The 24,664-nt window shown below is 41.1% G+C and overlaps 1 protein-coding gene across 1 annotated transcript in view; it reads left to right on the top strand.

Moving 5' to 3' along the window:
• The window catches only part of LOC103759554 (vitellogenin-1-like), a 43,327-nt gene extending 37,924 nt beyond the window's left edge, over nucleotides 1–5,403 (top strand). Inside the window, exons 33-36 of the mRNA XM_018083735.3 lie at nucleotides 380–474; nucleotides 580–739; nucleotides 1,933–2,094; nucleotides 5,096–5,403. Coding sequence (XP_017939224.3) covers nucleotides 380–474; nucleotides 580–739; nucleotides 1,933–2,094; nucleotides 5,096–5,214 — 536 coding nt within the window. The 3' untranslated portion in view covers nucleotides 5,215–5,403. The remainder of the gene's footprint in view (nucleotides 1–379; nucleotides 475–579; nucleotides 740–1,932; nucleotides 2,095–5,095) is intronic.
• Nucleotides 5,404–24,664: the final 19,261 nt, after the last annotated feature.

Here is a 24,664-nt window from a genome sequence, read left to right on the forward strand (position 1 = left end):
CCAGGTTGGTGACTGGAAAAAAAATTCAGGAAAAAAATTCTTATTACAGTCACAGATAGATGCCTTGACTCAGACATTTAGCTGGAGCACCACCAATGTCATTATCATCTCAAGACTCAGCAGATACAAAATACTGGATACAAAAGTCAGGTTCAACTACAGGTAACAGCATGACAATATTTTTGAAAATAAAGGAATTATTTCTTCTCGCTTTTCTTTCCCTCTCCACATAAATATACATATGTAAATATATATAACTGGAGCGGCAAAACTATCATTGTGAAGGAAAATGCATCATGGCGTATTTTGTGCCACACAGTTTCTCCGTTCATTCCAAATTAAGAAGATCACCATCTTATGACTCACCATCTTTTTACAGGTGATGTTAAAATTTATAAAAGCGGGACAGCAGTTATCGTGGAAGTTCCAACACTTGGACTGACGAGGGTGACTTTTGACGGTGGGAATCTTAAGGTACTGGGCTCACTTTCACAGTCACTGTTTGCTTTCTGCCTCCTGCCTTGCCAATGTAACAGACCATCACTTTGGTATTCCCTACAAAGATGTGCTGCTTTACAGGTCACCGTTGCTTCGTGGATGAGAGGAAGGACCTGTGGAGTTTGCAGTAATAATGACAGAGAAAAGCACAATGAACTCCTCATGCCAAACCATAGGCTGGCACACAGCTGCTCTGCATTTGTTCACTCATGGGTATTGCTAGAAGAAACCTGCTCGGGGGGTGAGTAGGTCTGGAAACACTTTATGCTTGGGGAGAATACGATTTCACTTCTCCTCTGCTGACAGCTAGAAAATAATTTTTTAAAAAAAAAAAAAGCAGCAGATATCTTTTACTTAGAAATTGCAATAGCAATATATATCCATTTTAACTTTATTAACCACTGACTGTTTAAAACATTGCTTGTGAATATAGAGAATATATAGTCCAGCAACAGTCTTCGTCTCGTGTGCATTTCAATGTTAAATAATTGATTCTGATTTCTTACACTGAGTAGCTTTTTTACTGAGAGGCAAAATCAGGCCTAATCTTGCTCCCACTGAAAAAAAAGTGTCATTTTCACCATTGTATCGAGACAGTTTCAGCTGTTGTCTGCAGACTTAATTTAACCAAACAAGTTGCAGACTACGAATGCAGTGTCAGATCCCACGTTAGTGTAAATTTCCAAAGTGCAAAAAAAATCATTTTTGTTCTGCACCATCTGAGAGTGCAGTCTCAGTAAAATATTTAGAAATAATTCCGCAGTAAAGAGCTTCATCTCACATGTAGCTGGACAAATAATGATCATCTCCCATAACATCAATACAGTTTTGTTTGGTAGATCTCCATTTGCCTTGGACCTGAGACAACTTTATTGAAGTTAATGGTTGTTTTCTCCTTGACTTCAGTGGCAGTGGAATTGTACCTATCTGTGTGTCAGGAAACGGAGTCATAGCTGGGATCCTGTTAAGTTACATTATACCTTTCTAGTGAGATAATTGCAGCATTATAAAAATCATCCAATACAAAAATTATCCTTGATGTTATTATATAAATGCTGCCTTTTTTCTAATCCATTCACTACAGTTGACATTTTTCCTAATGCAATGAAGTAGCCATTGTACCTTGCAGTATCTATTCTTAATAGCTTTCAGACATGAGAGGTTATTTTCTGTGTATTATGTAGTTCTAAAAAACTGAGTATACATGATTCCATTTGGGTTATATTGTGCAATTAGATTTTAAAAATAGCTCCCCTTTCAGACTCTTTCCTCAACTTATTATTGTCCTATCTCGATAACCTCGCTGCCGTGAAAACGGTTTGCCAGATACCTGTGTTTTAATAAAAGCTGAAGAGAAAATATGGACCTTTATTATTGCAAGGATCGATTGGGATTTATTTCTACAATTTTAACCACCTTTCCTTTTCCTCTTAGGGTGCAAGCTGCAGCGCAGTTACGTGAAGCTGAATCGAAATCCCACTATTGATGGCGAGGAATCTACGTGCTACTCTGTCGACCCCGTACTGAAATGTATGAAAGACTGTACTCCAATCGAAAAAACTTCAGTAAAGGTTGGCTTCCACTGCTTCCCAAAAGGTACGGTATTTTTCTCCCTCTGTGTGTCATGTACTGCAGGAGCTGTCAGAGCACTGGAAAGAACAAAACACAGCACAGCCACGCACAGACCTGTGTTGCTCCAGCTCCTCTCCGAGCTGCAGGTTTTAATCCCATTAGTATTTGCTAGAACTGCTGACAGTGCTGGCCAGCTAAAAGCTGGTTTAGACAATGGCAGGTAGCATCATCTGAGAAAAACATCTGAGGTGGTGAAAGGGGCAGCGACGATCAATAAAATCACAAAAATAAAATTTGTCGTGTCTTCAGGATCTCCGTAAACCCGAGGTAAGAAACACTGAGTCCTTTTATGCACGTTGCAGCCTGCAATTTTGTGTAGAGCAGGGCAAGCAAGGCAATTGAAAGTCGCTCAAGTAGTGTGACATGACTGCTGTGATTAGACTGCCATGCTATGCCACGGTGCAATACATCAGCAAAAACACATTGCTGGAAGGTTCTCTAGATTGTTCCAAATAGTGGTTTGTTTTTGAAGGTAGTTTATACACACACACTCATGCCCCAGGCTCAGGGGGTGGGGGGGGGAAGGCAAACAAAAAAAGTGGGCCTTTTTTTCCTTTGATTTATACCAATTTGTCATGGATGTGATGCACTGTCTAAGACAGGTTCACACTGAAATTATATAAGCATGAGACAAGAATACAACCTGGAACATACAGATATTTCTGGTGTATTCCTTCCTCAATCTTTTAATCAATTAAACATATATACCTTAGAGGGAAACCTACCATTAGGGAGCATCTACTGGAATGGTCTGTTCGCTGTGTTAGCCATTGTTGGCCAAATCCATTGTTAGCTGGGATAATCCAGTGTGGTTTCACTGAAGCCAATGGACCCCTGTGTTGAGCAGTACTGGAGAGGGACAGAGTATTTTATGTTTGAATTTAAACAACAGCTGTGTAGAACTTTGTTCGTGTTATTAATATCTGCAATGTGCTGAATCAGCCCATAAAAGCAGAGAGTATCTCTCTGTGACAGTCAACTATCTGCAACAGCCTATTCAACAAGTAGCACAGAGAGAGTGTTAATAGTTGGCTCCCTGAGACGAGAATAGATGCATTCTTTCATGAATAGAAAAACCCACCCGCAACAAAAAAAACCCTTCCAAAATCTTGTTATATCCGTGTTTCACAGATTTCTTTTGTGTATCCAAGTCTGTATCTCTGAAGTGTCATAACCCCAGGCCACTCACTGCCTCAGAATATTAGGCTATAATAAAGCTGTCTCATTCTCTCACAAAACTGTTTGAGAAAAGAGGAAAATCAGAAAAAAAGCTACTGTAGTTGTTGCAGCCACTGCTGCTTTTACAGCAACTGCAGTATTCTCTGGTTCATTTACTGAGGCAGGGACTGGGAAGTCTACTAGCAGCAGTCCTAATCAAGGCTTTAGCTAGTTAGTAAGTTAGTTAGTTAGTTAGTTATCCTGAGGAGGAGGAGGAAGAAAAAAGATTCCATGTCATTCTCTAGCAAGACAAATGCTTTCCTTAGGCTGAAGATCAATAGGAATACGAGGCCAGCCCTTAAAACTGTTCTTTTTCTTCCTTTGTTCAATGACTTGGAGAATCAGTAGAAACAAAATCCTCATCTTTCTCAACCCAGGAATACATATTTGCATACACTGGACAAAGATCTTTTCTCAGCTCTTTGTAGGGGAACTCAGACATGATAGTCTGCTCTTTCAAAAGAGAAAGATCCCATCACTGTCACCAGTGGAGCAAGGCTAAAATGAAGTACAGGAACGCAGAATTTCCCCTGTTGTCCTCAAATCAGCAAGACTGTAGCCTTAGGACCTTGACTGAGGCAGGCATCACTCCAAGTTTAAATCCACATATCAGTTAACATTTCAAACATGCCACAAGGCCAACCCATAGGGATAATAGTTACTCAGCCATGATCCAGTTTGCCAAGGGAACTATTTCCTACATGGATATGAATGTGATCAGACCCACAATATGCCCAAGAGCAAGAGACGTAATGTATATAAAAAACAGAATTCAGAAATTTTATAGTATTTCTCATTTCACAGCCTGAAAACATTATATCTATATCTATATCTATACATATTTAAAAGCATCTCCAGCACCTTTGTGGGAAATATTTATTACCCAGTTTATTATGTAAAACCTGCACTTCACATTGGACAGTAATTTAGCCAAGGAGAGTGTTAGCCTTGCAGAAGATAAGTGTCTGATACAACCTGAACCCATAGAGCAGTCTCCAGATTTCCCTGTGACGAGAGATGGCATTTTATAAATGTACTGTCCAGCTGAGGGATAGAACAAATAGAAGTAAAATTATGAAAGCTCTACCCATTCTCATTATACAAACTTAATCTAAATGGATGTCCTAATATTCTTCCAGATGCAATGATAAACCTCCAACTAGCTAAGAATATTTATTGGGAGGATGAATATCATTATTGCATTTAGATTATTTCAGCATTAAGGGATATGGCTTATTCAAGATGCTGTTGAGGAAGCAGTGTGGTAAGGTTAATACTGCTACTGACAATGCTCTGCCAGATTTCACAAGATATGGGAAACTTTAATTAGAAGTTTATGAACCTCTGAAAATTCTCCAAAGGGCTTATCCTTCGGGATGAACTTTGACAAACAGTGAGCTGAAATACCCAGTGATATGCAGCACTAACACAAAAAGAGATTGCTGATGTGGATTGGTACGTGGTGGTCTTACACCGACAGCGGCTACCTCCAGCACTTTTACAGCCTGCTGCCTGTTGTCTTTGTGTTTCATGAAATGTAATTCATTTTGGTTTTAGGGGAGTATTAGAGTAATTATATCATGGATGAAAATCCTGCTCCAAGTCAATGAGTCAGTTAGATGTCAGCCGTGAGGGCAGGACTTCATTCTTCACTTGATGAGGGAGTTGACAGCCATCAAAACAGCATTTCACTGAAATGTGTTAATTTGCCTGATGTTAGTTAACAATGGCTTCACTCTTCTGACAGAAACTGCTGTAAGCCTGCTGGAATGGCAGAGGAGCAGCGATAAGAAATCTGCATCTGAGGATGTTGTGGAGTCTGTGGATGCTGACATCGATTGTACCTGCACTGGCGACTGTAGTTAAGCTAAACACTTTACCGTTGTGCTATAGACATACCACACAAATAATTGAATAGCTGGACAGATAAGAAGGGAACGTAATAGCTGTAGTAAAATATTAAGAGAGGTGCTTGAAGGAAATAACCCTACTGCAAAGTCAAATGCATTAGGTACAGTCTGCACTGCTTAATAAATATGTTGTTCATTAAATAAGTATTCATGTGGTCTCTCTTTATTTTTCCCTATCAACAAAACAATCAGGCCAACGATAATATTATACAGAAATTCTGCTGGCTTTTATCTGCGATATAATTACAGCAGTCCTCTCTTAAAATTATATTCACTAGGTGATGAAAGGAAAACATGATTACGGCTACTACTAACATTCCATTGTGCAAAGAATTTCATATTTAGCATACTAAAGACACAGTAAGCATTTGTTTTCTTTTATGTTTTCTGGTAAAGAGCAGAGTCTGTTCTTGGAACCGTTCTGCAAAAAAATACATTTTACTCCCAGCAAGACCATTAGCCTTAGTACATTCTACAAAGGAATGAATTGGACTGCTAGACTCCCACTGTAGCTTTCCAGAGAGCTATAGTGTGTGACACAGTCTCCATTTTCATTTAAATTTCAATGGATGTTCTGTTGCTTCATGAGCTAAAAGTGTGAATAGGAACTTTTCTTTTTTTTTGCTTTACCATCTCCTATTGTATATTTATGAAAATGGTGGCTTCAAAAACTTCAGGGAACAATAATACATCAAGTAGCATTCCAAATACACCAAAAAGTAACATATAGAAAAGTAGGTAAGATAATAGCATCATAAAGCTAAAATAAAGTACAAGCAGGATAGTTAGACTGTGTTTAACCAGTGAAGAGTCAATCTGCTGGCTTTCATTGTGCAGAAAAGGTAATTCCTTCCCACCCCAGGGCACCAGGAATAGGTGACACCTTCAAACTCTAAGCAGTGGCACAACCTCTCTTCACCCCGTGTCACAAATCAGCCGTGCAGTGAACCATGGTATGTTTTCCACAGCAGCCAACATGCTCTTCCAAGAGAAGCCTTAGCGTGGGCAAGGTACTGCTGAACCCAAACGCTGTCAGGAAACTGTCATCAAAGACAATACTTTTCCTTCTACCTAAAAACTGATCTATCAGAAAGATGATTGAAGACTAAATAGTTGAACAATTACAGAATAAGGTTTCACCGTGCTTTTCCCTCAAGAGCAGAAACATGAGTAATGTACAGTACTCCTTTTACTCTCTCTCGGGTTGCAGCTTGCCACCAACTTGGAGTTAGTTAGAAAAGGCCTGGTTGTTCTCCATGTGCAGTGCTCACTTCATTACCTCCAGAAGTAAGCCATTATGAGTTTGTTCAAACCAGATGCCTAGTGCATACTTGGGGCAAGCACATTTGCCTCTGTCCCGAAGAATCTCTCCTGAGGATATTACAAAGGGCAAAAGGTGGTTACCTGGCTCTTTTCCTTCTCCCAGCCTTATTTTGGTCTACAAGTTGTTGCATCTGAGAACCTTCATGTGTAGTGCCTGGTCTATATGCAAATAGACAGTGCTCTATTCAACAGCTTTTTTTTTCATGCATATCTCTTCCAGACCAGCAACATGAATTCTTGCCCTGTGTGTTTATTTGTAACAAAGCATTCACAAATACCCCATACAAAAGCTGTGTTTACTAACTCATCAGAAGTGCTACAGTGCAAAACAGGTAGCCCCAAACAAGAAGGGAGACAAAGAATATTAGAATATTGCATTCCACTTTCCTTTAAAATCACACTAATATTACGCCTGGAGAGCCCTTTTCTTCCTGGTATTGTTTTCACTGTGGCTTATGGGAGATTTGACATTGACATTCATAGGATCAGACTGTCATCTTTAATCCAACACCTTTCTCCTTAATCCTCTTGTTTACAAAAGAGAAACTTTTGCCAGTCAACCACTCCAGATAAGACAAAGGTAGTGAAGAGATGTAGGAGGGAAGAAAAATGAAGTTTCATGCTCAACTACCAGAACAGGAATTTAGTAACAGCAAAGAGAAGCAATTCTGTTCTCAGTAAAACACAGTCCTCTACACAGAAGCACGACACTAATTAACAACGATCAAGCTGGGATGTGCAGCACAAAAGATACAAGCAGCTTAGAAAGGCAAACACCTTCTCCCAGAAACCATTTACAGACTTTTAAAGGCATTGGAAAAAAAACTTAGAAGGCAGAGACTGATCAGCAGTCCCAAATCAGTTTATTCTACAGTGATGATATATAATAATAGTAGATACTGTACAGCATTAAAAAAGGAATAAGTGTGCCAGGCCAGGCCTGTCCCCACTGAAGGCCCACTTTGGATCTTGCACCAACGAGAAGGTACCTCCAGCACCCCAGCTGAAAGGAGCCACCAGAACTGTTACTGCTAAATCATCATGCCTGGCCAGAGGTATCCTGCCCATGCCAAAACACACGTAAGTCTTCTCCTTAGCAGGAGCTTCTCTCTTAACACTTCCCACTGACTGTGGTGTTCTTGGGCAGTAAAGCCAAGATGCTGCACTTGAGCCCAAAAGACCTAACGAAACTCCTGGCTCGTGCCCTGTCCCACACAGGAGGAAAGAAAGGTGAAAATGCCCCACAGTGCCAGCCCACGGGCAGGGAATTCACTCACCATGACCCCTCCAGTGACACAGGCTGGGCTGGGCTGGGCTGAGCCAGAGGGGAAAGCAGCACTGGCAAAACCCAGGCACACGCCTGTCACTGCCCGCGCAGACACAGCTCCTATGAGCTCCATTTCCAAGGGGCAGCTCTCCTTTGTGCCCAGCTCCTGTTCCTTTGTGCCCAGCTCCTGTTCCTTTGTGCCCAGCTCCTGTTCCTTAGTGCCCTCTTGCTGAGACAGCTGAATGTCTTGGACTGACTGAAAGGCTTCAGTGACACTGCAGCTGTAAAACCACAGTGTAACGAGCGTCAGGAAAGCCCGAGGTTGGCAGTGTGCATGGCAAAGCAAAAGACTTAGAACAGGCTCGTTTTGCCAAAGGAATTAAGGACATTAGCAGTACAAGTGTGAAAAAGCCCTTCTGGAATTTCTAATGCACCACACAGACGTTTCCAACCCATCTGGGAGGATATCTGCAGTCCATATTTAGACTTCATTTGGAAATCATGCCTGTCCTTTCTTATAAAGCAAACCAAAGCTATACACCCAACCCACTATTAAAATATGTGCTACATAGGCTGAGCTTTTATGCATTCTAATTTTCATTCCCACTGCTTCTCAATGACATGAATTAATGAATTCTGGACTTTATTGCAGTAACCAAGTAATATAATCTTGCCATTATGGTACTCTAGTACTGTTAAAAAAAAAAGGAGTGTCAGAAAAAAACGCAGGCCTAAGCATAAGCCAGGCTTGAGTCCTAATCCTGCCCTTGCAGCTCTGTAATGTGGTTTTGCATGAGGCTGGGGACTTCTGCATCTCATTTTCTGCATCAGAAAGATATGACTACTTACCTACTTGATGGAGTCAGAAATGCTTATGAATTTATAGTCCCATATGTCTTTTGCAAGTTCTTCAATGATCCTGGAGTTGAAAAGTAAATTTTTCCACTAGATCTCCAAACCACATGAGTATATTTTATTGCTAAGTTGAAGGTTTTCATTTCCAGATTCATCCAACTGTAAAATAACCATACATTTGGAAAAAATCAAAACAATATACTTAATTTGTTCACGGTCAGCTTTGGTTAAACCTTAGTGGATTATTCATAAAAGCCTAGAATTGGATGCTGCTATTACAGAGGGATAAGAAAAAGGCTATTGGAGACACAGCCTTTTGTATCCTAGACAAAGACAACAAACCTTTTGTCCATCAGAACTGGTTCTTTTGATTCACTAATTTTAAATGACACAGTGACTCTCAGGAAAACATGGTCATTCTGCTCCAGAGGAAGGAGCTGCAGTGTGATAGGAAAGGACAAAAACCACTACTATCAAACCCCTCCTGGAAATGAAATGCTTGCTCCACAGCATGAGCATTAAAAAAAAATAACATCTACAGTTCTAACCCCACTGAAGCCAATGGTTAAACTTAACAGAGCTAGGCTTTTACTCAGCATGTTTGAATGAGTTATTAAATGAACTTTAGTTGTCCCTAAAAATAAATGTACTGTGTGGATCTAAGTGCAGCTGATGAATAAGAAACCTCAGGAATCTAGCAAATACAGTAGTTAGGGCTAAAACCAGAGACAGCACAGAAGGTTGCAGAAGAGAGTAGCTATTAGTGGTCATTTGAGCTTTATGTCAAATCTCAAGGTCTCTCGTGCCATCTACTGGCTTTTTTGTTTACTTACAATGGTTTCAACCTTTTTCCTCTAGGTTTATTTATAGGTCTGATAAATTCCAGGTAGTTTTAGATAAATTCTAATCAAGGTTTGGGGGGTGGTTTTTTTCCCTCTAACCTCCACACTTGATTACTATGTGGGGTGGTTTTTTTTCTGTAAGTATATTACAGTTCGGTACCTTTCTGAATACCATTTCACATTGTCCCCAGAGGAAAAAGACATTGCCTAAGACATTCTTATTTCTTTGTTGCTGGATAGGCAGTAATTACACTGCAAGCAGGACTGGAGGAACAGTTTACTAAGAAAATCCAAAGCTGTTTAAAAATAGTACTTACAGTTCATCCTCAATCAATGTGAGAAGGTTGTCATTTTGGTACCTGAAAATACTTAATGTACAAAAAAAAAAATCTGGTTATCCCTCTTTTTTCCCTTGCAGTTCATTTAGCTGTAATTCCCAGGGAACACTTCTATGTCCAAATATTTTTAAATATGCTTTCAGATGGGATTTGGGAAGCAGAATTATCTATACAGATAGATCTGATCACAGGGTTTCCCTTCATTAGTAGAGGTACAGGTGATGTTGTTGATGACAGGCAAGGTTGGAGTTCAGGCCCCAGAAGAAGTGTGAACATCCAAGACCTCTGTGGATTATTTTGGATGACTCCAATTGCCACCTGCATACTGTAGGCAAAGTTAAAACCTTTACAATAGCAGCTAACTGTGCATCTGATTATCCACAAATACTTGGGTCCTCTTACTGAAGAGCCACATTCTCCACCACCTTTGATGCATTTTATCTTTAGCTAAATTGTGAGTCCTTTGGAGCAAAATACTAGTTGGAGATTTGTACCATCAAACCCCAAGTCCTGCATAAACTCTGCAAGGTCACTATAACAAATACAGTGCTAAACTAGGGTGCTGAAATAATAACCCTCAGGCTTTTGCCATGTCTTTGTTTTGTCTCACTTGGAAAACAGATGACAGTTTCTTTTCATACTGAAGCTTCAGGGCATTCACATGACTCTTAAAATCTTCTTCTTGGTAATGATATTAATTTCAAAACAGAGTAAATGGTGACAAGCCATGAAATGTGACTAGCTCCCCTCAAACCTATTTCCATTATTTTTTTACATTTTTTCTTCCATATAGCATCTTAACTTTCGTAAGTAGAAGTAACTCAACATCCCTTATTGACATTATATGAAACAATATTTAAATGCCTTGTGTAAAAGTGGTCATATCTGTCTCTTACATGGTTGAGAATTTACTCTAGCTAGAGCTGCTTTGATGCTTTGTTTTTTACCAGCTGAGAAAAAGGTGATTATAGCAAAAGAAACAGAGCCAAGAATTTGGGCTGAACAAGCTAACACGGTAGAATTCTACTTAAATTTCCTGCTTCTGTTGTCAAAACAAAACTATTAATATTCAAGATCTGTTCATGATTTGGGGGATGATATACAGATTAGATTCACTATGGGCATAAGAGATTAACACAGGTTCAGGCTGGGGCTGGAATTGGCAGACAAATGTTTGTCTCACCATGACATTAACCTGTCTACATTATTGCAGGCTCAGTGCAGATACCTCAGGATCTCTGAATGTTGTTTCACCTTTGTGAAATAACACCATTTCCTTTTGATCTACACCGTGAGCCACAGTGCCCCCATTGTCTCTGGTATGACCACTTGCTGTATTACAAGACCTGACTTCCATGTCTCTGAAGTCAGAGTACAACGTTCCCCCCGGAGTGATGCACTGAATTCCATCTATTAAGGAGAGCTAAGCACTTAAGGTGTGATATAAGGTATTTTCCCCCTCCAGCCCAACAGCTATCTAGACTATTCAATAGGAAATGCTGCAGAGGTCATCATACACACCCCATTTCACAGGGCCCTGGGTTCCCTGGGAACAGGTTTCCATACCTGAAACCACCTTCTAGGTTATGACCATTCTGAAACACAGCTGGGGGTACAGTGGGCTGGGGACAGAGTCTTACATCTCAGGTGATTGCTCAACCCATTAAATCATTGTCAGAATATAGGCAGAGAACTGAATGAACATAATCACAGATGCTGTGCTTTTGTGGGGTTCACTGACACAGATTAAGGGGTGTAGAGGGAAGAGCAACTTGTGTGACATTTTTCATGTCTTACATGTGAGAAGGGGCTGAGCCCTGCAGATTTTCCAGCATTTTTGAGCAGAGGCAAGGCTGCCTTTTAGGATGCTGGAGAGCTTTACAGATGATAGACTTTGCTATTTAAAGGTATAGAAGGGAGTATTAAGGATTTTAGTCTTGACTATAAGCACCTGCATTGTACCTAAGTCTTTTTCTTTCCTTTCCTCTGTGAAGCTGGGCATCAGTCTCTGCAACACTGCAGCTTCACATTGGAAAATCCTGATGCAACCAAACTGAAATGCTCCAGAGGAATTAATTGGTGACCTTGCCTGACAAATCAAAATAAATCTGGCAGGCAGGTCCCCCCCTTTGCCAAGTGCTCAGCTCCCCAGCTGCAGCCATACGGATAACACCGCTCCCTGGGCCGGGTAAGGTTGCCAGCTCCAAGTCCAGCAACCAGCCAACTCCCCAGCGCTGCCTCCTGCCTTCAGCTTGGCTCTGCAGGCTCCTGAGCGTGCCCAGGGCCAGCTGGTTAGCACCAGGCAGACAGGGAACCTGGCACTGCCCCCACCCTTCGGCCAGCTGGTGGATCGACAAAATGGATTGCTCCACTCATGAGAAACGCTGGGATGCCAACACCCCCTCCTGCATGGAGCCAGGCACCATGTGACAGCCCCAAACTTCCCTGGGACAGCCCCAAACTTCCCTGGGATGTGGATTCTTCCTGCAGCACCTGCGGGCTGCTCTCTGCCTCACCTTCTTCGCTCGGCCAGGGGACACACACAGGAGCTTTTCAGGGGCACTGTGACCAAGTTACTTCATTTATATTGCTGAAAGGACCTGAAGCTCAAAGCATTAACTTTTTGTGCATCATTTGGTATTCCATTCCAGCTTTCCCTCAGTGAGTAGGCACAGACCAGCTGAATTAAAGGTCACAGTTTAGGTTATAGGCACAGGCAAAGCTCTGTGCTTTGTGCTCGACCAAATCTGCAGCTTTACATCAACAAACACCTAGAGAGAGAACCCTGGCCTGACCAAGCAGAGTCATAGCTCAGACTGTAGTAGTGCTTTATATCATGTCAATATAAATATAATTAAGAAGGATTTCTCATTTTGTTCAAAGCTTCTACCACCAACTCTAAGGGCAAATCCTTTCTAGTACGAACATTTGAATGTCACCTTCACTCACCTGCTGCACATTTTCAACGTGGTGCTGAACAGTGTTTGAAATGTGTAAGGTTTTGCTCCTCCTGAACTTGTTCCTCCCTTAAAAGTCTCATTATAAAGGTGTTTTTTTAAAATTATTTACATATGCAACTGATTTGTTTTGAGCTTAGATGATCAGAACTCTATGCCTGAATGGCCCCACAATAGCAATATAAATATTTTCTGTAATTGTGTCCACCCCTTCACCATTGTTCCAGTCATCAAGTCCCCTTTTAACTGCAGCTCCATATGGAGCAGAAGAGACAAGCAGTGCCACAACAGCTTACATTTGCATAACCTCTGTGCTGCAGACAGTGTGAGATTTTTCACAACTGCTAGTTGGGAATGTATTTGCTTAGCCAAGCTGCCAAAACTCATATTTTAGCTTGGGAAGTCCTTCATCCACTGTACTTCCCTGTTCCACGAGCACTTCATCCTAAGGCAATCAAGATGGTAATAAATAGTACCTTTTAAAAACCAACAGCCCCAAGTCATGGGTGTTTGGAATACAGATGAAGTGGGATCACCCAAAGTCAGCCCCCTCAGGAAGATACCTGGTAATTTCCGCATTACATCATTCTTGAATTTCATCCTTTTCCTCGACAGTTGCACAAACAGCACGGAAAATATTGAACCTTGCTGTTTTCCTCCACATCAACATGAACTCTGGAAAAAAAAGAAAAACAAGTTTCTTCCGCCACAAAAATGCTGATAGATCTTTTAAAACATCATATGAGAAATAAAATACATGGCATAGTCTGCCTTACTTTTCTAATGACTCAAGTCTGAAAGCTGCAATAATTTTTCTGAATGACAGACTGAGAGGTTTTCTTGCCTGGTGATCACACAGCAATTTCACAGCTACTGGGTTCCATTACCCCCTTCCCTCCCCAAAAGATTTCCTTCATATGAAAAGACCTTTCCTACTTTAAGTTCTTCTCTTTGCCTGAATTCTTCATTATGCTATTTGTAGGGCTTATTTTTCCCTCGTTAGGCAGTAAGCAGGGTTGTCATGAAAGCACTACATAATCAAGTGTGTCTCAACAAGCTGAACAGATTCCCACAGCAAACCCCCAGGAAACCCAACTGCAGCCCCCTCTGCTCTTACCAGCTGCTGCTGTGCTTGTCTTCCAGATAAGAGACTTGATGATCTCTTCTATGGCCTTGCTCTTGAGGGAATGGAGCAGCAGGAAAGCAGGTTTACTCACACTTCACCCTGACTTCTAGGGGAGAGGAAGCCTTCCCTGTGCAGTTATATGCTCGCAGTAGAGGCTGATAAATAAACCAAACCATAAATCAAACAACAGAATTAAATAAAATCCATTAGTGGTGTTTTCTGCAGAGGCCCCTCTTGGCTGACTCCTGGGGGCCCATCAGCTGCAAACTCGCTGCCACTAGAGGGCAAACGTGACCAAGCCATTTAACAAAATTAATCCCTCTGCATTAATACATAATCAGGTTTAATTATGGCTAATTTTGTGAGAGGAAGCCTCTTTGTCTAACTGCAACTTCAGAAAAGATAGAGTAATGGCATCTTCTACCAGAGACGTCGATGTCAGACGCACTAAAAATATTCACAGTTGGAGCTCTGCCAAAGCACATTGCCACTTCATTACACATGTCCCTAAAAACTTTATAACTGAGCATGTCAAACGCTCTTCTCAAAAATTCAAGTAAAAACATGGTATCTGTATTGATGTTATTCAAACCAATACCGATGAAAACAAATTAGACGTTTTTCACCTTGTGGAAAAGAATTATTTCGAAAAAAATACATTCACAGGAACCAGTCAGAAGGTTTCCAGAAAACTGTTGAGATCCTGCTCTAGGTGTCTGCTATTAAGGGAGGAGGTGATACAATGAGACATCTAGACTGACTCCCTCTAAAAGGCACTTGCCTGGCTTTCATCTCCTTCTGAATGAGCACATAGGCAGCTCAAGTCTCACTCAATAACTCTTCATAATGGCTTCAGGGTCTGTATGAGGAGTTAGTCATTATCACATAATATGGGCATTTAGCTATTCAACTATTCGAGATACAGAGGGTAGTTTCCAGTGTAACAAAGTGAAAGGAAGAAAGTAAAGAGTGTTGTAACTGAAGATGTAATTTAAATTGTGAGGACGAAACAGTATTTGTTTGATAATTTCTGGAGAGATTTGTGCAGGTGATTTTCCTAATGGAAAGAAATTATGGGTTTAGAAAGATCCTGCAGTCGTACAAGCCTGCAGAATTGGTATCAAAGTTCAGAAGCTGGTGAGTTTGTTCTCCCTTTAATGTAAGCAAGGCAATATTTTTCTATAAAGGGAGGTCCAGCTTCCTAACTGCAATGAGATGCAGTCTCTGGAGCTGCATTTGCCTCTGGTATCAGGAAGTGTGACGCCCCAGCATCAGGATTTTACAAAGATTAGCCCAGCAAGCACATAAAATGTCAAAAGCTACAGGAAATTTTCAGCATTTTCCTTCAGCTCCTCAGAAGGAAAGTTGTCAAAGTAGCTGTCTGCTAAACATATCATCTGACTCACTATAGAAAGAAGGATGTCAACACTGCATGTCAAATCCAACACTGAGATATATTTTTTAATGGGCAGGATCTGACTTAGACAGATCCCAAATCTCTCTGCAATTACCTACATCTGTAGGAAAGGCACAAAAGGATTTATCTTAAAGAGCTCTCAAACTGTTTTCCAGCCTTGCTTTTTGTGACAGAAGCAAAGTAAAAATCTTGGGAAAATATTTCCAGAGGCATTGTTTGAGGAGACTGTAAGTGTTAGTTGCTTCCACGCCTTCACACCAGTGATAGTGCCACTTGGGTGCAGTTTGGACAATGACATTTGCTCTCAACCTTTCCTAGGGGTTCTCACATGAGGTCCAGCCCTCTGTCAGCACTCAGACACCACGACACACAGCAGCTCTCAGGACAGGCTACTCTCATCTGCTACTACAGCCTATCACCTTCAGAGAAAGTGTTTGGGATAATGCAATGTGAAGTACAGCAGTATCATCCTTTTTGTGTGTGTGTGTCATCTTTACACCTACACAAGGTATGTACAGAGCCCTGGTGTGCCCTTTTACAAAAATTTCATGAATGTCCAAAGAGGAGGGAAAAAAAAAAAAAGGAGACCCAAGCCTTTATGATTCAAGCCAATTTTTTTGGCTTTGCAACTATTCTCTGCTGGGTTAGATTCACCAAACATTCAAAAATGTGCTTTGGTGGCCCAGGGAAGTAAAATTCTGGACTGGTTTCACAGGTACTCCTTGTGGAATCTTACATGGAACACTGAGGAACTGCTCCCAGTAAAGCCAGCAGAGTGAAAGTGTTAGGAAACAAGACTTAGCGTTGTGCTTAGCCAGCACAGCTCACTTCTTTTCTCCTTCTTTCCCTAATTAGACATGAAAATTAAAAATAAAAAAAATAACAGAGGGAGTTTTGTAGAAGGTGATTGTCTGAAAACGTATGAACAAGATTTTCTTCCTTCTAGGGGAATCCTCAGCTGGGTGGGTAAACTCCTGCCCTTCTGGACTGGGCTGGATGGAGCAAATCATGTTGGCCCTTACTTTTCCTAAGCTTCTTTTATCCTTCTCTGCTATCATCAGACAATTTATTCTTTAAGGAATATTTACAATTTCAGCATATCTTGATTTTTTAGAAGGGAAAAAAGACTTTGAAGTGTCACATGCCTTATGGCTTCAGAGTATGGTGGGACAAAAGGATGGCAGAAATGGAGTACAACTGCATTCTGCTTCTCAGTTGATGTGCTTGGGTACATGGCCTGAGCACCTTCCTCAAGAAAAGGGAATGTTTTCCTCGTTCTACAGGAAGGGATAATCTGGTGCCAAACAAATGGGCAACCTTCTAGGAACTGCTCCCCAAGCAGCCTCCCTGCAATTGCTTCTGGTTGAAGACTGCACAAGGATTCAGTTTTTCACAAAGGCATTAGGTAGAAAAGCTTTAATTATTAAAAGAGTGTGAATTAAGCAGACACTGTGCTGCACCTACAGTGCCTTGGTGAGAAGGCGCTCTGTAAACAGAATTATTATTTCATCAACACAGTAGACTCCTCACTTAATGGCTCACTAACTGGGCCAGAGATGAGATTCGATGTGAAGAAATCAATGACTCAAAGCAAGAGATTCAGCAAATATGAAACACCTAGTGCTTAGCTCTTAGGATTGCATATTGTCTCCTGTGGAAGTGACTCGTATCATGCAGGGAGAAAATAACACTCCTGCTGCTGCGTCCAGCTGTATCCATAGGAGATAAGACTGAACTGGTGCTTGCCAGCACTAGAGTCCCATACTTTAGGGGGGCTTTATTTGCTTTTTGGTGTTCTCCTTCTGTGCTATATCTTCTAAATTAATAAGCATTGCTACTTCACGTTTCCAGAATGGTCTTACCGGTATCTTTTTTTTCTTTTTGTAATTCACGACACGAAAGTCAGTATTTCTCAGTAATGGTAGCCTTGTTTTGGTGTCCACCAGATGTACCCATCAATCAGAATGACTCTGCTGTACCGCAGAGCAGGAGCACCAAAGGGCATCCTGCAAAATTAAATGGGGAGAATAATGAAGTCCTTCACAATTCCTCTCTGTTCTAACCATTATAACAACTCAGGAGAGCAGAGAAGATATTTTCAACATGTGGCTATAGGTGCATGACTCTTCTTCAGACAGCTGGCTAGAGGGTAAATGGCAAGAGCAATAAGTATCTATCTCTCCTCCCTGGGAGCGAACATGATTCATGGATGAAGAATACTTTATTTTCCTACTCACCAGCATGCTGAGGCTTTACTGTGAAATTACTTCTCAAGTTTTCCCCTTCTCTTCAGTGTTAATTTAGGGATATAAAACTCACCACACTGGCTCACTTTTTACTGAAGTGATTTCAGCTTCGCTTCCAGATTCTCAGGGAAAATCTCAGCTTTACATTCATCAGCTCCTAATGAAAAACAGCGAACCCGACCCTGCAAAGAAAGGTTCTGGTGTAGTCAGGAGTGTCTGTGGAAAGAGGGAGAGGTGAGTTAAACTGCAGAGGAAATCCTTCATTAATAGTGCCAAAGGACTGTACAAAACCTAACGAATTCTCTGAACGAAGGAAGGATTAATATCCCATTTTATGGGGAGGAAAGTGAGATAACAGAGCAAACACCCAGGAAAATTAACAGAGCGGATCGCTGCAGCTTCAGTTCCACATCCATTCCCACGGATGGAGAGCCAAATGCGGGCAGAATCTCTTCTGTTGGAATGGCAGTTTGTTTATTTGTTGCAATAGAAGGAACAGCCCAGCAAAATTTCACACAAGCAATTTTCCTCAGAATATCCCATCATTTCTCATTTGGATTTTTTTCCTCTCAACATGCACCTTTACCAAACAGGACAGTCAACAGTTAACGTGACAGAGAACAATTATAAATTGCACAGAACTGTGTGGAAACCAGACTGACACCTTTCATATGCTTTTAAAGGTGATCTGTCTTTCTGACACACCTTTCTGGCTGCTTTTTGTAGGGTGGAATAATGCAGCACAGAAACACAGCTTTGAAAAATGGCAGCTTACAGTGCCTTCCTCGAAAAAAGCAATAACCTTTTTCTACATGTAATTGCACTAAATTCACCAAGAGCACATAATGGACAGGAATACAAAATGAATCACAGCATTTCTATATGAAACAGCTGTTCCATGAACTGGCCATGATGATTTTTGACTATACGACTGCATCTGTAGTTTGGAAACAATTAGCCAGAAGCAATTATTTATCTTGGGTTGTCACACTTGTTTTATCAGCTCTTTAGGGGGTTCTCTTGTAATCATAGAACTTGCAGAGCTGAAAAAGCAGGATTTTCCTACTCCAGTTGGACCAAGAAATAAAACGCAAATCAATGACAGTATGTTTAAATAAAATTTGTGCGATCCAATTTCATCCATCATTCTCTTCCTCTCCTTGTTAAGACAAAAACACTACATTCTCTCAAAGACTCAGGAGATCTCAAAATATATTTAGTAGTCACACCAGTATACTGGAATCAGGAGAATGCAAATAAATCCCATTCTTCATTGCCTCATACTTTCCACTCCTCTAATTTGCAGTGGTAAATTTGAAATCCGAATAGTCTCATTTTTCAGAAAGCTCTGAGCACTCCCGGGTGCCTTTTGCAGCCACTGGGACGTGCAGCTGTGACATCCAACACCTATGCAAATCTGGGCCGAGTTATCTGCAGTGACACAACTAATGCAGCTGAGAAAAAGAGTTGCTTTGCCATCTCACCAGGGAATGAAATCTCTGTAGTGAGCTGCTGGCTCTGTTAGAGGTAACTCCACCACATTACAATAATGTAAGCAGCCTTAGGAGCAGGCTAAAAGTTATTAGGAGGTTGATTTTCAGAGCATATCAGGAGAGGATATATGGCACCGCTGTGCATTCAGGAAATCATGTTCAGGTTTTATAAACCACAAATGCAAATAAGGCCTGGCAATCCTTATACTAGGAACACATAAATAGATTTAGCATGTGCAAACCATTGTGCAGCTCAACTGGAGAATTAATACCATCCAGGAACAGATATGCCAGAGGAGTAGGAAGTTTCTCAGTGCCCAGGACAGTCATATCAGGCTTTCTAATTTCACATGGCTGAAACAAGAACCAAGACACAAATGTTGTTGACATTAGACATCATTTTGCAGGACATCCTGAGCAGTTAGCCAAGTGCAGCATAGCTGCACAAAAGAACTTGTTGTCACTTGTTATTAAGTTATCTGGCTGCTTAGGTATGGACCACAGCCTCTGGACAGTTGCTCTGAGCGCTCAGTTTGCAAGCAATAAGCATCATTTTTCGGGGAAACTAGTAAGAGTGAGACTGCTCAAGTATGTATTAAAAGGCTGTTTCCTTTCAGAGCTGAATTCAAATTTGGGCTCACGCAGTTCTTTCAAAATTAACTCATTTGTTTTATCTATAACCTTTTTTCTCCTTCTTTTTTTTTTTAAGAAGCATTTTTTGAACATGTAAGCAGACTAGGGATCTGATCATGTTTTCCCTGCTGACATATTCACCAGCCTCCTGTGCTGAATCCTGATTCACTGGGTGCTGCCCCCACTGCCAGGCTTGTGCCCCTAAACGGTGCCAAGCACTGCTCCTGCTCTCGCTGTGCTCCTGCTCTCTGGGCACAAATCCTGTTAGAGGAAAGGGGCTCTGGGTGCAGCTGCCATAGGTGCACAGGACAGGCAAAGAGCTGAAGTGCACCTCATCCTGAATGCTGAACACGAATACTCTGCCTCACAGCTCGGGGGGTAATGAAAACTGAAGACACAAAGGGATTTTGCACTAGATTTCTGAAAAATCCAAGCTGAGCTGACAATCTAAGCACTTCTCTGTCAACAAAGGCTGCTTGGGATTTACAAACTAGCTGTCCCTCCTGAAGAGTCTGATTTATTTGGTATGCTTTGAGCAGTCTTAATGTATGCCAAGTCTTTATTCACAGACATGGCCTTTTGCATAATACCCGAGTAGAGTATTTGCTCAGGAAGTGGTAGACCTGAATTCCAGGCTTTTCCCTGCAGAGGAGGGTTGAAAGCCCGGCTTCCACCTCCTGCAGGAAAATGCAGAGCCCACAAAGAAGCACAAACCTGGATCCGATAGAAGAGACCTGGGACCCGGATTCTGCTCCCTGGGATGTTCGAACACCTAACATTAGATGGCATCTGGATTAAAAAACAAATATAAGCCAGAAATAATCAAGGACACAGAGGCTGGGACCAGGAATACATCAGTCTTGGCCAAGCTCCATAATCACTAGGTTAGATAATGATGCCAGTCCTCTTGGCAGATCTTATTTGCAACGTGCTAGTGCAATTATATTGCTTCAGTTCTGCAGCAGCTTGAATGTCTCTGCACTGCCCCTCCATGGCACAGTGCAGACACACTTTCTTCTCTTTTCCTGAATTAGTTTGGTACAAGCTACCTTTCCATTCCCTGGGTCAGAGACAAGTTATCTGTAATCGTAACATTAATGTAACTACTACTGCTTCACTATTATTATGCATTTCTAAATTGGGACTGTACATATCCTTGTATCCATGGCATTGCCTGCACCTGGAATAGGAATCTTCCCCATTTAATTCCAAAGATGTTCCATGATTACAAGAGTCAACCATTCAAATGGGGCATCATCCCCTGTTTCAAATAATATTTAAATAGGTTGCACCTAAAGAAGAGCAAAATCGAGAATCTCCTATCCAGGAAAAATAACATAGAGTATTTTAGAATAAATATCCTCAAGATTTTAGAGTAAAGATGATTTGACAAGGAATAGTATGCTATAATTCATCTGCCCTTGTCTTTGTTAACACATCTTACCCTCCCTACAATGGGGATGAGATTTTCTGGACAGCAGCCCAAGATCAGGGAGCATGCAAGAGGCACTGCTTCATTCCTCCTCCATGGATGGAGCTTTTGCTGTACAAAGCTTTCTGCCTCGTGCCCAAAGTGCCTGTGTGATGGAAAGGACATTTCCCCTGGCCTGAAGTGGCTCTGAGCTTTCAAGAATCCCACACCAGCTTTCAAGAATCCCACCCCTGACTCTACTGATCCTATGGGGTATCAGGACACCCAAGACTTAAATACCTTTACTGCAGGCATAAAACATCTTCCATCCCCTCAGAGAACGAGCCCTCAGCTCCTCTCTGTGCAATATCCCATCTAACTGAAGCACTTTGGGCATAGGTGCACTCAGACCTGCAAGGCACTTGGATTTCACAGGCATGCACAAGTACCTAAAATTCAAGTATCAAAGACACCTAGATAACCTCCTAGGAGAACATGAGTCCACTTTAGTCAGTTCTCAAGACAAGCCACTTGCCCAACCACAGTCACAAGTGGTTGTTGCAGGGTCTGACAGCCACACAAGTTATCTCAGTGTCAGACACTTGCAAAGAGCCAGGAGTTACAGCAGTGCAACACTAAAAGTGGGTCACCAGAGTTTTTTGACATTACCCTGCCTTTGACTCACAGCCCACAAGATTTAGATCATTTCCAAGGAAGTCTGCCACACTGAATGTGCAGTTTTTAAAACTTGATGTTAAGGCTGGGCTATTATTGTGCAGCATGTGCTGCTTGCACAGCAAGATGAGAGACTCGTTTCCAGAATGAGGGTCAAATTTATAAACCTGCACACAGTGCATTGTCTCTAATAGGATTTTTTCCTTCACACCTTCTCCTGTTTAATGCAAAGTGAAATTCCATTTCATCTTTAGTAAACCTTTCAGCTGGAATATAATTTTGGCTAATAAAACCTCCATAAACACCGTCACTTTTATTATCTATGACTGCAACAGTCAGACCTTGATAACAACACTTGGCATGACTGGCAGCAGCAAGGTAACCATGGACACTGCTCTTATTAAGAAGAGATAAAAAATTGCATTTCAGTAATTTAGAAATACTTCTTTTCTCTTCAAAGGGAAAGTGGAAAAAAAACCATTTACAGATATATTCCCATGTCAGATACCTTGCCTATTATTAATAACATTAATATTGTTATAGTTTTAAATGTGGTGTTTGGAAACACCAGCCTAAGGTCAGGGTTACTGAAGTCAGACAGAAAGGATGGTCCTTGTCGCTCAAGAGCTGGAACAAACAAGACAAACGAGTAGAAGAAAATTGGGTTTATTTCCATTTTTAAGATAAAGGGAAAGAAGCACAAGAAGACAGATCTTTAACTAGTCTCATGGACTTTGTCACCTCTGAAAATACTTCTTCTGTATCCATTAAGCATAACAAAGGCTTCAAAAAGTACTGGACTAGTCAGTCCTGCACAAGTAAAATCATATCCATGTCCTCACTAATCTTTTGCATTACTTATAAACTTTTTATAGTCGTATTTTAAATAACAGTTTCTATAAAAACTGATCACAGAGCAGACTCTTGTGTTGACATTTTTATGGTCTACAAAAACATCTCAAGTTCTGGAATTTCAGCAAACTGCAGCCCTTAGAGAGCACATTAATTTTATCTGTGCATTTTCCTGGCCAACTTGCCTTTTCCTCATTGTGCATGGGTGTCAAAAACGGGTATTTGGGTTGACCCAAATCAAACCAGCTGTTGGTTTTCTTGTTTGAATTATTTTTCTATCACACACTGCTTTTGCCCTTTGCCCTTCTCCATACTGACAGCTTTGCCAGAATAAATCTTTGCTGTTCAGCCAGATGCAAAAACAAGCCACAAACAAGGTTATTGTCCTTTTTTGGCTAGGTATGTGTAGCCCAGACTGCAAAGTCCTGACTGGTGTGTCAGGCTGTTTTCACATCTCTTATTCTGTATTCCAAAAGGTATCTCTGAATCATTAGGTCATCTACCTGTAAATAAGCCAAAATTTTTATAATGATGCTAAAAAATAAATCTTCGTGTGGCAGGATGCATACACTTTGCCTCAAATATGTACGACATCACCTCCTCTCAGTCCCAGACAATTTAAAAGATTTCCTGAGCAATCTAAATCCGGGCAGAATAAATATGATACAAAAGATATAAAAGGCAATAAGCCTGTAATTCATGGTAGGCCATGAAGTGCTCCCTAACACTGGTTGTTTTGAAATTACTTCTGTCGCGGGGGCGAGCAAGTGTCTGTGCTCTCACCTGGAAACAAAGACTGAATTATTGTCTCTGATGTCGGGGGAATGTTTTAATTTCTTGTGTTACTGTCACTTGAAAGTGTGTCCCCCAGGCTGCAGATGGAGAGACAGGGCTAGGGTTACGTTCCCCATGGAGTTATGTGCCTGAACTCTATCTCAAACTCATCACTGGGGGTCTCACAGATGACTTCTTAAATACCAAGAGTTGGGTTCAGCTGTTCAGTGATAGATATCATTGTGTGTTTCTTGAAAATATTGTGTATAAGGGCTACTTCTTTGGAAAATTAGGTTTCTTCACACAATATTTGCTTCTAAAGGAGGGTCTTTTTCCACTCTGCACAAACTGGGATATATCAGGTTCATTATGTCCCATCCCTTCTTAACACTACTACTGGAGAAAGAATGGGATTTTCACTAAGATTTTAGCTGATCAGAGAATGGGATGTAGAAAAACCCTCCCTGAGATGGCTGAAAATGTCAGACATTCCCTATGGTCACTAAGTTTCAATAGGGAAATGAAAACACCAGCAGCTTGAAGAGGCAGAAAATCACAGAATGAAAAAGAGATTCCCAAAATGAGATGGCTTTCACTGTTACTGGTTGCACAGGAAGAAGATACATTATCCTGCTTCATCAGCTTGGTAGCTGGGTGACAGTGTGTTTACATCCAGCCCAGTCTAGACAGGTAACATGATAAATGTTCTAGAGGGTTACACCTTGTTTCAGTAGCTCAAACCTAGTGAAAATCCACCTTCACAGTATGTTTAGGCTTCAGAAGCACGAGAGGGTGACTGAATGTTTGCACTGACTTTTTCTGGCACGATGCTATTGCATAGCTGGGGCTCTTCTGAATAGAGATCAATATTATTTGTACAGTCATTTTATAATAAACTATGCAACATGGCAAATCTTCTCAGGTTGTATAAGAAAATATTAAATTACATTACTTAAGAACACGTGGTGCTAAGTAACACCTGGTTTCTTCTCATCAACACTACTAAATATATATAGAACACAGTTCTTTACACATTCATTAACACCTCACTCACAAGTAAGTAGCTGTGTAAGCACAGGTAGCAAAGTACTAACACCTCAAAAGTCAAGAGACCCTCAGGAGGACGGAGAGAGAAGCCCCATCCATTCAGACCCCATCTCTCCCCACCAGAGGGGACAGCACATGGACAACAGCATA

Source organism: Manacus vitellinus, unplaced genomic scaffold, assembly GCF_001715985.3.
Source record: "Manacus vitellinus isolate BGI_N305 unplaced genomic scaffold, ASM171598v3 scaffold_67_pilon, whole genome shotgun sequence".
Classification (NCBI taxonomy): domain Eukaryota; kingdom Metazoa; phylum Chordata; class Aves; order Passeriformes; family Pipridae; genus Manacus; species Manacus vitellinus.